Source organism: Gobio gobio (genome assembly GCF_949357685.1).
Source record: "Gobio gobio genome assembly, chromosome: 7".
NCBI classification, from domain to species: domain Eukaryota; kingdom Metazoa; phylum Chordata; class Actinopteri; order Cypriniformes; family Gobionidae; genus Gobio; species Gobio gobio.
In genome coordinates, this window is record NC_137103.1 from 26,489,474 (window position 1) to 26,503,974 (window position 14,501).

Here is a 14,501-nt window from a genome sequence, read left to right on the forward strand (position 1 = left end):
AGTGATAGAAGTGATAGAAGAAATGTCCTTAACTGGCTGGAATCCTGCAGCGCTCCTGGTATCGAAGATCAACCTCAGATTGCTGGCACTTTCCTTCCTGGCTTGACATGGACACTGAACACCGAACTTCTTCACTCCACTGGTCACATCCTCGCTGGGGCCTCCAAAATGTAGTACCCTCACCGCCTGATGAGGGGAGATATAAATATGAATCAAACACAGGACACAGAGCTGCTGCTGCTTCAACATCAGAGTCTGTGTATTGTCTCAATAAACATTCAAAAGAGTTCAAGACAAGTATGTTTTTTTATGTCACTGAATGACAAGGCATCAAGTCACAATGTACAAAAAATAATCACTTATACACGTTTACCTTGACTATCGTCCACAAATTCACATAATTAAATGTAATATACATTTATAACATTTTAATATATAACATACATATCATAAACGTTTTCCCATGTTTTACACTTGAATGAGAATTGCATCTCCTTTTAAAGCATAGTAAACTGCAACTCATAACTCATAACTGTTGCCTTATTTACCCAAAACACATCACATTTGTCATCATTTCACTCTATTATTACGCATTTTCTGAAACCTCATGGTCTCCATCATTAGCATGAGATGCATAACTAGCACACGCAATACACAGACGAAACTCTAAGGAAACTTTTACACCTTGTGCAAAACAAAGTAACTCATTAACTCTTTAAACGATGTCATTTACATACGTCATACCCCTGACATATCATGAACATACTCTTATTGCATTTGAGTGTTTCATACCTGATGAGGGGAGATATAAATTATGAATCAAACACAGACACGGTGCTGCTGCTGCTTCAACATCAGAGTTTGTGTATTGTATTGTCTGAGCAGCGCCCCCTCCCGCTGCAGGTGAACACTCCCAAGGGAAAAACAATCAAATAATCGATCGATCGATCAAGGCTGAGCGGGGAACATTGTCAGGGAATTGTCAAGATGTTTCGAGTGGTTATGTTAGGGTAGGGTAGGTTAGGTTAGGGTCTCTCACACGGTTTGCAGCTTGACGTGCTGTGAGGGCTTGTGTGCATCAGTGATGCTGAGAGCTACGCCACTGGTACTTCACAACTTCTGATAGGGTCACCCCATAGTGGACAGGTCTCAGCTGAGGTGCCAGACGAAGACAAACCACCTGATTCTGGACAGCAGAAGATTGACCTGATTTAATATTAGCAAAGGCTTCTTTCTTTCTTCAGCATTTCTGTAACAGCGTTCGACCAATCAAATCTGAGGACCACTAATTATATTATAATTTCTTAAATTTGTATAGTATACGTGTGATAAATATGAAATAATTATCTTCTAAACACAGGCACGATCACGTAAATACAGGCGAGCAGAGAAAATGATTAAAATACAATTAATAACAGGTAACAAACACTATCACGGTAATCTGAACTTCATAAACAGACACTGTTGTTTGTGCACCAGTAATCAAAAAGTGCATGTTAAAAACTAGTGCTAAAAGTAAAAATATTAAAATAAATCACAATTAGTCACACCTGTCAGAATGCATTAAGTTCATTCTTCAGGCCTTACTAAAACTAAAATACAAACTGAAACTGTACTGAACAAATATGAAACATTGAAAAAACTAAACTAAGGCAAACAATCATAACATGAAACAACATCAGAATCCCAAAACTATAATTACCCTGTGTTTTGGGTTGCCACCAGAGCATTGTGTGGTTGATAAAGTGAATAAATAATAAATATATTTATATTTTAGTCAAGTTGTCGTTTTTCTGAGTTGCATTTCAAATAGCTGGTTATGTTTTAATATATTTAAATGATTCTAGACAAAAGGCAATATATTATTCTGATTGCTTTTAAGGGGATTGTTCACCCAACACACAAAACAATTTCTGTCCATATTAAGTCAATGTGTTCTATTTGTGTTTTGGACCCCAATGACTTTCATTATATAGACACAAACAGCTGAAACGCAGAATATCTAGTTTTGTGTTCCACAGAAGAAATAAAGGCATGTTTGGAGCGACATGAGGGTGAGCAAATGATCAGAATTTTACCTTTAATGTCTGTGAGCTTGATTTCCTGAAGGCCAGTTTAAAGAGTGCTCTGCTTTTGATTTACAAACTGCATTCATTTTTGAACATGATAATCGACCTGCAATCCATTTTCAGGGTTGTGATCTACCAGTTATGAATAGACAGTTCAATTAATAGGTTTTAAAAACTTTAGAAGAAGAAACGTTCAGAATGTAGCTCACAGACACTTTCTTTTAGACATCAGTGCATTTTAGTGGTAACAAACGTACGGTTGAGCCAATTTGCTTAAAAAGTCCACCGCAAGGATCCATTAGGATTCTGTTCAAAGGATAGAAATACCTGCAGAAACACACTCATAAGATATTTTTATAGTAGAAAAAAGTTGTTTGTGTGAATAAATGAATGCAACAGAAGACATTTAGCTTTAAATATTTAATTTTTCATTCATACTTTTGAGAAATAGCTTTTTTTCTCCAGTCATCACTGTAATAAATTAAAATAGCAAAAATGGGAAATGGAAACAAATAACAATTACTATAATTAAACAAATCAATATTGCATGAGTCCATGTTTACATAATACTGTACATGATAGAATGAATCAGTTGACTCTGTTGGTCAAAGAGCTCAATCGTCAATCGCTGTTCTGTCACAGACAAGGACGTTTGTTTCTTTTCTCATTGTTGTCACATCCATAGATTTCCCACTGTCCTATTTATCTGAAGTATTGTCGGCTGAGGAAGTCAAAGCTGAACAATAAGAAACAACAACAGGTTTACATGTTATATGTTTCATTATTCTTATTGGTTAAACATGGGAACCATTTGCTGGTCATAAAAATGTTTTTTAAATTTTTTATTTCTGTGGTGCCATGTACTTACCTATGCTTGCAGGGTCCACAATCTGGACTGGAATGGCCTGTCCGTCCTCCAGCAGGATCTGTGTGATGCCACCTTCAGCTCCGGCATTAGTCATCGAGGTCACACTCACCAGCTGACTCATGCCGAGCATGGTCGGGGGGTCACACAGAGATATGCTTTCACCACCACTACCACTTGACTGGAGGAACTGGGACGGACTCAGCAGAACAGGCTGTGGTGGTGCACGGCTGGACAGCTCTGGTGGTGTTGTTGTAGGTTGGGCAGTGTCCTCAACTGGACACAAGGCAGGCTGTAGCTGGATAGCCTATCAGACAAGAGAAGAGCCCTCTTAAAGGGTAAGTTTGCCTATTTTTGCCAACCAGCTTCATCTCAGGCAACAGGGAACATTCTCAGAAATCAAGCCAGGTAAGGTTCTCTCAAAGTTATGAACAAACATCCTTCCACTAACATTAATAGAACATTTGTACAAAGTTCCTCCCTCGCATCCTGTGACCAATCCTTCCCCGAAGCCCTAAAATTATAAAAAAAAATTTTGTCCAGAAAGCTTCTATCATTTCCTTTTTATAATATTGTTTTCTATTTTTTTAATGCAATTTTTTGTGTAGATTTTTTAATTTTTTATTTACCTTTAAATTACTAGATTTTATAAAATAAAATAAAAATACAATTAAAAAAGATATAATTTAAGCACATTCTTCACATTCTTTCAACTTAAATTTGAACTCCAATTCATGCGAATAACCAGCTCAAATCATTTCAAAATATCTCACACTAGATGGCCTTATAGCTCAATGTGGAGCAAATGAGCTGTTCTGCTGAGTCCTAAAGTCAGTTCTCATCTCTTCGGTATGCATTCAGATACATGTAGACATTATAAAATACATTTTTGAGTTTTGTGTCAAAATGACCCAAGGGAATTAATAATGTTTTCAAAACCTTAGCACAAAAACATTCTTTAAACGTTTTCTTTAGACATTCGTCTAACATTTATTTAAATGTTACCACTTTTTTTAGAATGTTCAGAGAAGATTCAAAAGTAACCTTCCCATAATGTTTGCAAAATGATACAATTGAATATTCCCATTATCCAAAAGTTTTTCAAATGTTCAGAAATAACATTTTCATAACTTAATGGGAACATTAAGTCCTGTTAGCTGGGGACTGTATTGCCAGTAGTATAGACCTTATGCTCCAGAGAAAGGGGTGTAATCAGCTTATTGTATGTATAGATAGCATTTTTAATGCATTCATTTAATAAATGAATAAATCCAGATAAAGCATGATCAATTCAGGGCATGGTCACCTGGAGATGTGCAAAGATCTTGGGCTGTAGTGAGGTGAGAGAGCTGAAGAGCTGCACAGCCTCTGGAGAAAGAGTGTCACTCTCTTCCAAGAGTCCTTCATTCTGAGATGACACTGTCAATATAACAGCAGTACACTAGATTATATAGCAGGGGAATCAATGCTTATACTTTGACTACAGTTGTGTAGGACCTTTCCTCCACTCTCTAAATTGAACGATTCCAAGATATTAAAGGCTGGAATACACAACACAAGTTTTGAACAGATTTTAAAACTCTAGGTATCATACACATGCTGGTTACAGAGAAACTGGGCATTATACGCTAAACGACTGAGAATCACACACTACTAGACTTTCAGGTCGTTCTGAACACAAAAAAACTCATACAAAATCATGCACCTTGTTGCCTGTGTTCTAAAATCGACTCAAAATCTAAACATGTTAGGATGGAATGGAATCACACAGTCTGAAGCTTTAAAAAAAATCATAGTAGTTGCCTATAATATGGTGCATTCTATTTACCACGGAAGTCGGATGTGCTGGTAATGACGTCACACTCGAGTTTACCGCGTTCCAGTACACAAGTTAGAAAACCAAGATGGACGTTTCCAGGCAAACCTTTGTTGCGTCGGAATACAAAAACGGTGCACAGATAATGCCGAAGTATCATGTTCACAAATAAAGTTGGATAGCACTGTGCAAATCTGAATTTATTGAAATGCAGACAAACAAGTGCTAATATACAATATACATTACTACTGTTTCACTTAATGTTGATGCGCTGAGCTGACGTTTTGGATTCTGAAGTCGAGGTTATTGCTGCGGTTCCTCCAAAATTACGAGTTGTAACTCCAAATTGAGGGGGTCGTTCCAGTTTAAAAGTTCCTTCTGGGAACTCTGAATTTCCGACTTTCAAGTTGAAATCAGTCAACTCCCGACTACAATAAAACCTGTTTTCAGCAAATACCGTCTCTCTCTCTCATTAGACTCAGCCTCAGACATCACCCCCTTTACATTTTCACAACCCTAAACATGACGCGGAACAAAACAAACTGTAATTGGTTGCATTACATGTCAGTCAAACGTCCTCTTGGGTGGTCCTTGACCAATAAAAGCTGCGATAGCTGCGAGTCCAGACCTTTTGCCGTCAGTCTGAAGGTTTGGCTACGCGAGACTAATCTCTCCTTAACCATTTCAGTCATATCCGACTCTTGGTGATTCTATGGCCATCTCTTGCCATGCATGAGAAACTGACCATGAATTTTCTTGGCAATGCCATGTCTTTCCCCAACCCTCCCCATTAGCTTGGGGACATGCATACACACCTAAAGATAATTGTTAGTGTCTCCAATTCACCTATACTGCCCCTATATTGTGGGGGAAACCGGAGCATGCGGAGGAAACCCACACAGACACAGGGAGAACATGCCAACTCCACACAGAAAGGACTTCTGGCTCAGCAGGGACTCGAACCGGGCACATCCTTGCTGTGAGGCAACAGTGCTACCCACTTTTGTAGTGTATTCCAGCCTCAAGACATTGTTTTAATAATGCATGTAAAATTTCAAACAATATTTTAACAGTATTTTACCATCCACAGCAGCAGGAGTTAGTGTCAAGGTCAAAGTCTCCGGAAGCAGGTTATGAGCCTCTGCTTTCCACTGCAACAACAACAAAAAGATAAAAATAAGTGCTTACTACAGAAAACGGTTGGTATATTTGTGCTCATCAGTATTTCCTTAGAAACATATTTTCTGTTCACACCTCTGTATCTGAGGTAGCCAGTGGTCCCGTCGTCAGCTGAAGAGCTTTCTGAGCCTCGTGGATGTGGTTCTTGATGTCATTGACAGTGGGAAAATAACACAGATTGTGTTTCTCAGGCACTTCCTCCGACTTGAACATCTCATGTTCCACAAACCTCCTGCCAGGGCGTTCACAAAGCAACAGTAAATCGTTTTTCAGCAAATTAAAAAAAAACGAGTGAGATTTGAAACCATCTGAGTCATACCTGAGCTGCTTGCGGACAGTGTAAACCTGGTTGTGACCTTGTGCCACCAACTCACAGATCTTGTCTGCCACAAGAGGGTGTAGTCGAGAGGGTAGGGATGTCCCATCCTCCATCATGACATCCTGCATGGCTTCACTGCCCAGCTCCTCTGTCTCAGTCTCTTCCTCTTCATTTTGTTCTTCCTCTGCAAAGCAGATCTCCTCTGGAAGTGGAGGCAAGTTTGCAGTGTCCACGTCATGGTACAGGTGGGCTTTCTCTGTAGGGAGCTGGATGTAATACCTGTCGTAAATGTAAATGAGTGTAGCACATGTCATAGACTTTTTTTTTAACTGTGATGGCAAGATGTTTATACCTTACAATGCCTCCAACATCCCATAAACTCTTCTTGAGGTTGAAGAAGGCTTTCTCCTGCTCTTGTCGCACTACCTTCTTGTCCGCTTTGGGATCTGTTGGAACCTTGTACTCCAGAAATTTCCGTACTTTTTTTATATATATTCTGAAAAATGGTCAAATATTACTGTGTGTGTTTTATAGCGAACTTCCTGTGCACAGAACAAATTTGTTGTACTTGGCCCAACTGTAGTTTTGCGTACCTGGCAGGGCAGGTTGCTTTGTAGAGGATGTTTTGATTCGTTTCTTGCTCAGGCCCTTTTTTAGGTTGAACGCCCTTCCTCCGTGGACCAAACTGGCATTCCATCACAATGGCTCTACTACCTTAAAACCATAATAAAAATAAGGATAAAATGACTGTGTGCATATTGAAAAACCATTACATTTTCTGCAAAAACAGCATTCAATCAAAGTTTAAGAACAAGGCATGTCCCTTTGATATGCCACTTGCTATTGCACGCATTCTCAATCTAGAAATAATTTGATTGAATACAAATTTGCATAATTCATAAATGATTTTTGGTCTGTCACATACACTACTTTTCAAATGTTTGGGGTTGGCAAGAATTTGTATTGTTTTCTAAAGGAGTCTCTTTTGCTTAGTAAGTCAAAAATACAGAAACATTTTTAATATTGAGACATATTCTAATGCTGATTTAGCTGATCAATATTGCTGCTTAATCTTTATGAATGCCGTCACTGTCCCTTTTGATTTATTTAGTGCATCTTTACTGAATAAAAGTATTTATTTCAGTAACACTTTATTTTAGTGCCCTTGTTACACGTTACATACAGTTTCTATAGTAATTACTATAAATTATGCATAATTACTTGCAACTAACCCTAAACCAAACCTAATACTAACCCTATACTATAGTAAGTGCATGTAGTTAATCCATATTACTCAGTATTTAAATGTATAATTACACTGTAACAAGGATACCTAAATAAAGTAACCTTTATTTATTTAAACAAAAAAATCTTACCCCAAACAGTAGTGTATCTGCTAAAGTTTAATTTACTCATTTTGTCAACCAATACCACCAGCATTCAGATGGCCCCAAAGCTTACAGACATCATTCATGGGTCTTTAATTTGCTAAAATAACATATACACTCCATGACTAAACAGCTTTCCGACTTAAATGACTTAAGGGTATCTGACATCACACCACAGATCCCAGAAGCAAAAATGGCCAGATTTACCTGCATTAACAAAGGGTTTTTACCTGCATTAACAAAGGGAACGCCATCGTAGGGCACATACTGGGATTTCCACATGAGTCTGGTGGCAGGTTTAGCCGGCGAGGGTGATTGACGGGTGCCAAACACAGCGCGAGTCTGCTGTTTGTGTAGAAGCAGAACGGCCTCCAGCTCTTCCTCTGTGTTACAGTAACCACGGTACGAGTCTCCGATCTTCTGCTCCTCGTGAAATAAACACACAGAAAAAAGATTTACCAAGCCACATTAGCTTGCTTTCATTAGACTGTGTTGCTGTAAATGGATCTGTTTGACTGAGGGCTCTACACACAATAGAAAGTACAATGCATTTAGGCTATTTCCATGCATATTAGTATTACATTTAATGGTTTAAATTTTCACAAGTGAAAAGAAATAAATTTAGCCATTTTCTACTGGACAAACCTCACACCCACGCAGTCTTAGAGCCCAGTTTGGTGCCCCTGGTGGCAGTGGCTTCACTGGAGGCTCAAATACATCAGGAGAACTGAAAGAAATGAGAAGACGTTTCAATGAAACTGTCAATAATTTAAGGAACACTTAAACTCCAGGAATAGGGCATAGCTCGAGCAGTTTTCTTGTTTTTCAAGAAAGTGATACATTGAGCCAGAACATGGGTTAAATTGGGTAGTAGATTAAGGTGACCAGATTTCTGAAATGGAAACCGGGGAAATGTCCTATTTGAGTGGTCAAAATATCACTAAAAATCTCATTTGTTATTATCTTTTAATTAAAAAACAGGGACAATACATTTTTTTAATGGTTTTGCTGTTATTGTTGTTGTGGGCTCCCTATATTATTTTTAACATTTATAATTATTATGATTTAGTTTGATTATTAGGATTTTTGGTCTAATACAATTCAACGCACCCGCAAAAACAAAAAAATGAAAACCAGCTTCAGTTCAGCAAGCAGTTCAAAACAATATTATAACATGACTTAACAAAAACACATTACAAAAATAAAACAACATATGATAAATAATCATTTCATAATTGTATTTAATATTTTTGTTTCGTTACGTTTGTGCTTGAAAATAACTCTTACTATACAATTGGTCTTATTATTTTGCATTTTAGGCTTATTTTAAGCAGAAAGTATGTGTATTCTGCACATGTATTTGTTACAAGTGTAATTATTTAGGCTTTTTTATAGTTCAGATGTGTGGTAAGTTGATCACTGCTTTGTGACTGCGGAACTCTCAGAGCCCCGCACCCTGTTGAGGCTCTGTTATAAAGCACATACAAACAGTATTACTTTAATTTAACATGAATAGTTAGTATGTTACTACCTTGCAAGCGATAATGATGTTTCTTTTGATATTTGGCGATAATGGCGCCCTGCTCTCGGTTACGTTAGTAGCGGCGCGCGCGTCCAAGTAGAGTCAGCGTAGCTCACAGCGCCATCTGCTGGTGAAAATAATCACTACACTATTGCTCCTATAATCAGCAGCTGCTGTATGGGGATTGGGCGCTTTTTTGCAATATATCTGAGGGTTGTTTTGAACGAGCTGTAAAACGGGGACATTTCCGGGGACAGCTCCAGTCGGGGACAGAACACCAAAAACGGGACTGTCCCCGGAAAACGGGGACGACTGGTCACCTTATATTAGATTGTTTGTCAACCCATTCCATATGTATATGCTTTTTACTAATCCAATACAGATTTTCCAGCTCCATTTAGTCTGTGTATTTGCTTCAAACTTTTAAAATCTGTGTTCAAATAAGTGTTTTTATAAGTGTCATTTAAAACAAATCAACTGGGGTTTTTTTTAAAGCATGGTAATAAAAAGCAACAAACACAATTTGAAAGTTAATCTTTCAGATTAGATCAGAATGTGGCAGATATAATGTGCAAACAAGGTTTACTGACCTTTTTTTCTGAATTTTAATAGCAGTGACATTCTGAGCCGCTAGTGCAGATAAACTATGAGTGCCATCATTGTCTTTTATGGATGTGATGATTGGCTGCTGTCTTTTCTCCAAAAAGATACCTATTTAACAGAACAGAAAGAAAAGGCAGTACCGGACATATATTATTTATATATTATTTTTTCTATTTCTGTTTAATTTCTTCATTATTATGTTATATATTCTATGATATAGTACGCACTTTATTAGAGGCCATACAGAGATGGACATGGTCAGCAGCAACAATACTCGGTAGTCTGTGGTGTTTAAACGATGCTCAGTTGGTACTAAGTGGCCCAAAGCGTGCCAAGAAAATACCCCCCACACCATTGCACCACCACCAGCAGCCTGAACCGTTGATACAAGGCTGGACGGATCCATGCTTTCCTGTTGTTTATGCCAAATTCTGACCCCACCATCTAAATTTCGCAGCAGAAATCGAGACTCATCAGACCAGGAAATGTTTTTCTTTAATCTTCTATTGTCAAATTTTGGTGAGCCTGTGCGAATTATAGCCTCAGTTTCCTGTTCTTAGATGACAGGAGTGGCACCGGTGTGGTCTTCTGCTGCTGTAGCCCATCTGCCTCAATGTTTGATGTGTTGTACATTCAGAGATGCTCTTCTGCAGTTGTAACGAGTGGTTATTTGATTTACTGTTGCCTCTTTATGAGCTTGAACCAGTCTGGGGTGCATTTCCCAAAAGCAACTATAGTTGAAAGTTCCATTGGTAATCCAACTCGATTGGTAAAGAAAGAAATTGCAACCATAGTTGGCTTTGGGAATCGCACCCCTGGCCATCCTCCTCTGACATCTGGCTTCAACAAGGCCTTTTCACCCACAGAACTGCCGCTCGCTGGATATTTTCTCTTTTTTGGACCGTTCCCTGTAAACTCTAGAGATCTCAGTAGATCAGCTGTTTCTGAAATACTCGGACCAGCACGTCTGGCATCAACAAACATGCTGCTTTCAAAGTGCCTCAAATCACCTTACTTCCCCATTCTGATGCTCAGATGAACTTCAGCAGATCATCTTGACCTAGCCTGGTCCTACCAGACTCTCGTACATTTCATTTGTACAGAGAGTCTGGCCACTATACATTGACAAGCGTTAACTTCCTTGTAGGCGGGTACTCTGTTGAATTTTTAAACTATTGGATCTGCCCAGAGCCACTCTGGATCTGCCATGACCAATCGCAAACGTTTGCTCGTGTGTGTGTGTGTGTGTGTGTGTACTTATAAAAGTAATATTCAGTAATACATTTAATTACAAAACCATAATTAATTACCTGATGATTTTGCTACATTCAAAAGCTGACCATGAGGTAGTAACATCTGAGGGCCCCCTATAGACACAGATGGCACACCGTACAACTGTCCATTCTCCCCTTTCACGATCACCTGAAAAAATGTATCTCTCTTTGAGGTGGGGAAAAACTGTCACACCGAGTCAAGTACATGGGTGACACACGTCATCCAGTGTGAGTAATATAGTTTATGCAATGTCCTTACCACCCGCTCGTACTGAATAGGATGTCCGTTTTGATCAAGTATAACTAAGTTGTCCACTTGTTCCAGGACTGCAGAGGGCTTCTGATTGGCTGCTACAGTTTCTGGGGCTGGAGTGATTGATGGAAGATCTTCTGCATCTGCATTTTCTTTAGCGTTTGAGTGTTTGCCAGGTTGCTAAGACATCACAATACAACAATAATAAATAGTTTGATCACAAAACATTAACAGCTGATATTTTACAATTATTCTTTAATCTTTACATTTCAGACTTCAAGATTTATTTATTGATATTTGATGTTTAACTCTTTCCCTTCCAGCATTTAAAAAAAAAAAAAGTTACCAGCCACCGCCAACGTTTTTGATCATTTTAACAAATATTTCATGGCCACCAGAATACTTTGTTGTAAGTTTATCTGAACATTCACTATATCAAAAGAAAGAATAGACCCTCTGCTTAAAAAAAAAAAAGTATTTATATATATATATATATATATTTCTTTTTTTTATCTTTATATCATCAGTTGATTGTGGGTAAGTTTCATAAAAAACAACAACATTTTGAACAAAAAGCTGAGAAAATCGTGGTTTTGTAAAAGACTACGTCTGGATCGGATTCAGAATGATGATCAAAACACAGATGGAGACCATCAACACTCCTAATGCTTGCACAGTCCTGTAGCTCGTCCTGGGTCAACATTTCATTCAGTAACATTAGGCAGTTTTGATTTATATGCTGTTTCATGTTGATGATCATGTTATTTTACAAAAGGTCGCTTGTTTCTGTGTCGTCTTCGCTTGTGTTTTGATCAGGAGATTCTGTACTCTTTCAGAAGATGTCATAGCGCCCCCCTACTGTATAACAGTGAAAACACAGGAACCCGGAAAATTCTGTGTTTGGCAGGGAAAGAGTTAATGATGCATTTTGGGAAATGTGTAAAAAAAAAGTCTCCAAAAAATGCCGAAAAATCACCAAAAACTATAAGAAATTATACTTTGTATACAGTAAAATTTACGAGATTCTCATACTTTAATGCTAAAAAGTGATTGTTTGAATTGTATTATTAAATAAGTATTAAATTGTATTATCTGTTGCACTGCCCATATATTACATTAATTTTAATTAAAAAAACTGTTTAATAATATTTTACTGTAACACTGCAAAAAAACTGTATTAATGAGAATAATCATTGGAAAAAAGGGAATAGGAAAATTAAAAACTTAATTTTCTCTAGGCAAAATATAATTTATTTTTATTACATACGATTAGAGCTTTTGTTTTTTGTGTGTGTTTTTGTCATTATTTGTGTGGCCATTTAACATTGTCTTTTAGTTTTGAGTGGTTTATACAAGGATTATTCAGTACTGTACACTATTTCTACTAGTTGCCTTACCAGTTCAGCTCCTGTGTCTGCAGGCTGTAGACCCTCTCTCTCTTCAGACTGAAGAACATCCTTCGCTTCTCTCTCTTCCTCCTCCATTTATTCTACCAGACATATACAGTCTAAATCAAGAGCCCAAGCCGGATCTAAATTACAATTGTGCATGAATTTAGCTGATTTACTATGGGGATAATATTTTTATGAATTTAGTACAATGATAAAAATATATATATATATATATATTGATGGGTGTCAAAACATTTAGTAGTTGGAGAGGGAAAGATGTACAGTGCTAGCCATATTTAGTTTAAGCATGTGCTATTTTTGTGTATTTTTTTTAGTTTAAGTGCAATGTTTCTGATTACATGAATAAATCAGCCATAAAATGTGAATTTGTCAGTGATTATTAATCTGCATCGTACTAACACTTCAATTGGAACGTTTATGCAACACTTTCTATTGTTTGTATGCTTTGCGAGTGTTAATTAAGACTTACTGAGTGAAGAGCGTTACACAAATGCGACAAATTAACATAATTTTGAAAGATAAACGCCATATTGGATCAGTGTTTGCCAGCGCAGCAGTTTCATGAAAACACAGCGTGTAAAATAAAGAAAACAGACAGAGCTCTAGCGTTAGACTGAATTTAAATAATTTGTTCGAGTCAGCTCGCTCTGACAGCGCATCCCAATGTACGGGATGCAGTCGAGCCCAGGCTTTATATACAGGAAGGACCTAAAATTGAAAACGAGTCTACTCAACCTCGTCTTCGTCCGGGATTCCTCACGCCGTAAAACGCGTAAGCTGGGCATGCAGTTTGAACCCGCGCGGCTTCCGTAGGACACGCGCTCTCTTTCACTTTGAGCTGTGAGTCTGAGCTGTGAAACGTAGTTCTTTCTTTCATTTAATAATGACAAGTACGCGTTTATAAAATAATTAATATGTCCTTTTGCTTAACAACTAAATTTGACATATATGTTATTTCAATGTAGGCTATTGTTACATCTTCCCCAAAAAGAAACCGTTAAATTAGCTGACAGAGCAAAACAACTGAGAATCGTTGAACAAATTTGAAAATGATAATCTGTGGGTAAAATGCTTAATTTCCTGAAAAGAAAAACAAATCAATGGTCTTAAACGTAGACTTCATTTTGACCTGAGACTTTCACGTTGAGCTGTAAAAACATATATTTCATTTAATTCGACGAGTACAGGTTTATAATATGTTTGTCCTTTTGTTTAACAACAAAATTAGACCTTTATGTTATTTCAATGCATATTTGTAATAAATAGATATTCCCCATATAATGTTTTTCTTTGTTTTGCACATTATTAATGATAAATAAGTGAAATAATATATAAAAAATAAGTGAAATAATAATAATAAAAAGTTTGTTTTCATTGTATAACGTCATATGAAGTGCTAATAGAAAAGTAATTTAACAAAAATACATTTTGAGTCTATTTTTGATTAAAAAAACATTAAGAAATATTATTTTATTATATTTTAATACTATAAATGAATACTTTTAATAACTAATGAATATTATTCTTCCATCCTTATTGACTTTTGACCAAATAAAATTGAACATATTTGTTGTTATTCACACGTCACACCGGTAAGGGGCGCTACGTCTTAACAAAACAAAATGTATTCCATCCCTTTCTTAAACCCCTCAAAAATGAACTTCACAAATCCTGCATTTGCTTGAATAAGTAGAAGACTTAAATAACAGTTCTCAAATGTTAACCAGGGGCACTTGGTCTCATTCATTCCTATAGAAAAAGTGAACAGGAAAAGATCTGGACCTGGAGGAGTCTGTATGAC

At 37.2% G+C, this 14,501-nt stretch overlaps 1 protein-coding gene across 4 annotated transcripts; it reads right to left on the reverse strand.

The window, feature by feature from the left end:
* Positions 1-2,476: 2,476 nt before the first annotated feature.
* On the reverse strand, positions 2,477-13,498 carry carf (calcium responsive transcription factor). 4 transcript variants are annotated; one of them, XM_079821136.1, is made up of 15 exons: positions 13,436-13,498; positions 12,686-12,777; positions 11,295-11,468; positions 11,072-11,183; positions 9,749-9,869; positions 8,282-8,363; positions 7,867-8,056; positions 6,842-6,962; positions 6,601-6,744; positions 6,249-6,527; positions 6,005-6,161; positions 5,832-5,901; positions 4,241-4,353; positions 2,938-3,241; positions 2,477-2,805 (listed from the first exon to the last, which is right to left on the reverse strand). In XM_079821136.1, exons 2-15 carry the CDS (start codon positions 12,770-12,772, stop codon positions 2,768-2,770), a joined length of 1,992 nt encoding a protein of 663 aa, XP_079677262.1. In that variant the 5' UTR covers positions 12,773-12,777; positions 13,436-13,498; the 3' UTR covers positions 2,477-2,767. The 4 variants fall into 4 exon arrangements, with proteins under 4 accessions (XP_079677262.1, XP_079677263.1, XP_079677264.1 ...); XM_079821137.1 differs by having other exon boundaries at positions 12,686-12,819; positions 13,436-13,474; XM_079821138.1 differs by having other exon boundaries at positions 2,478-2,805; positions 13,170-13,470.
* Positions 13,499-14,501: the final 1,003 nt, after the last annotated feature.

Bases quoted from the DNA above. Each gene is read 5' to 3' on its own strand.
- carf (XM_079821136.1), bottom strand. From the start codon at position 12,772: ATGGAGGAGGAAGAGAGAGAAGCGAAGGATGTTCTTCAGTCTGAAGAG. The intron at 8,364-9,748 runs GTCAGTAAACCT...CATTTCTTTCAG, and splicing joins ATTAAAATTCAGAAAAAAAG to TTCTCCTGATGTATTTGAGC. The intron at 6,528-6,600 runs GTATAAACATCT...CATTTACGACAG, and splicing joins GATGTTGGAGGCATTGTAAG to GTATTACATCCAGCTCCCTA.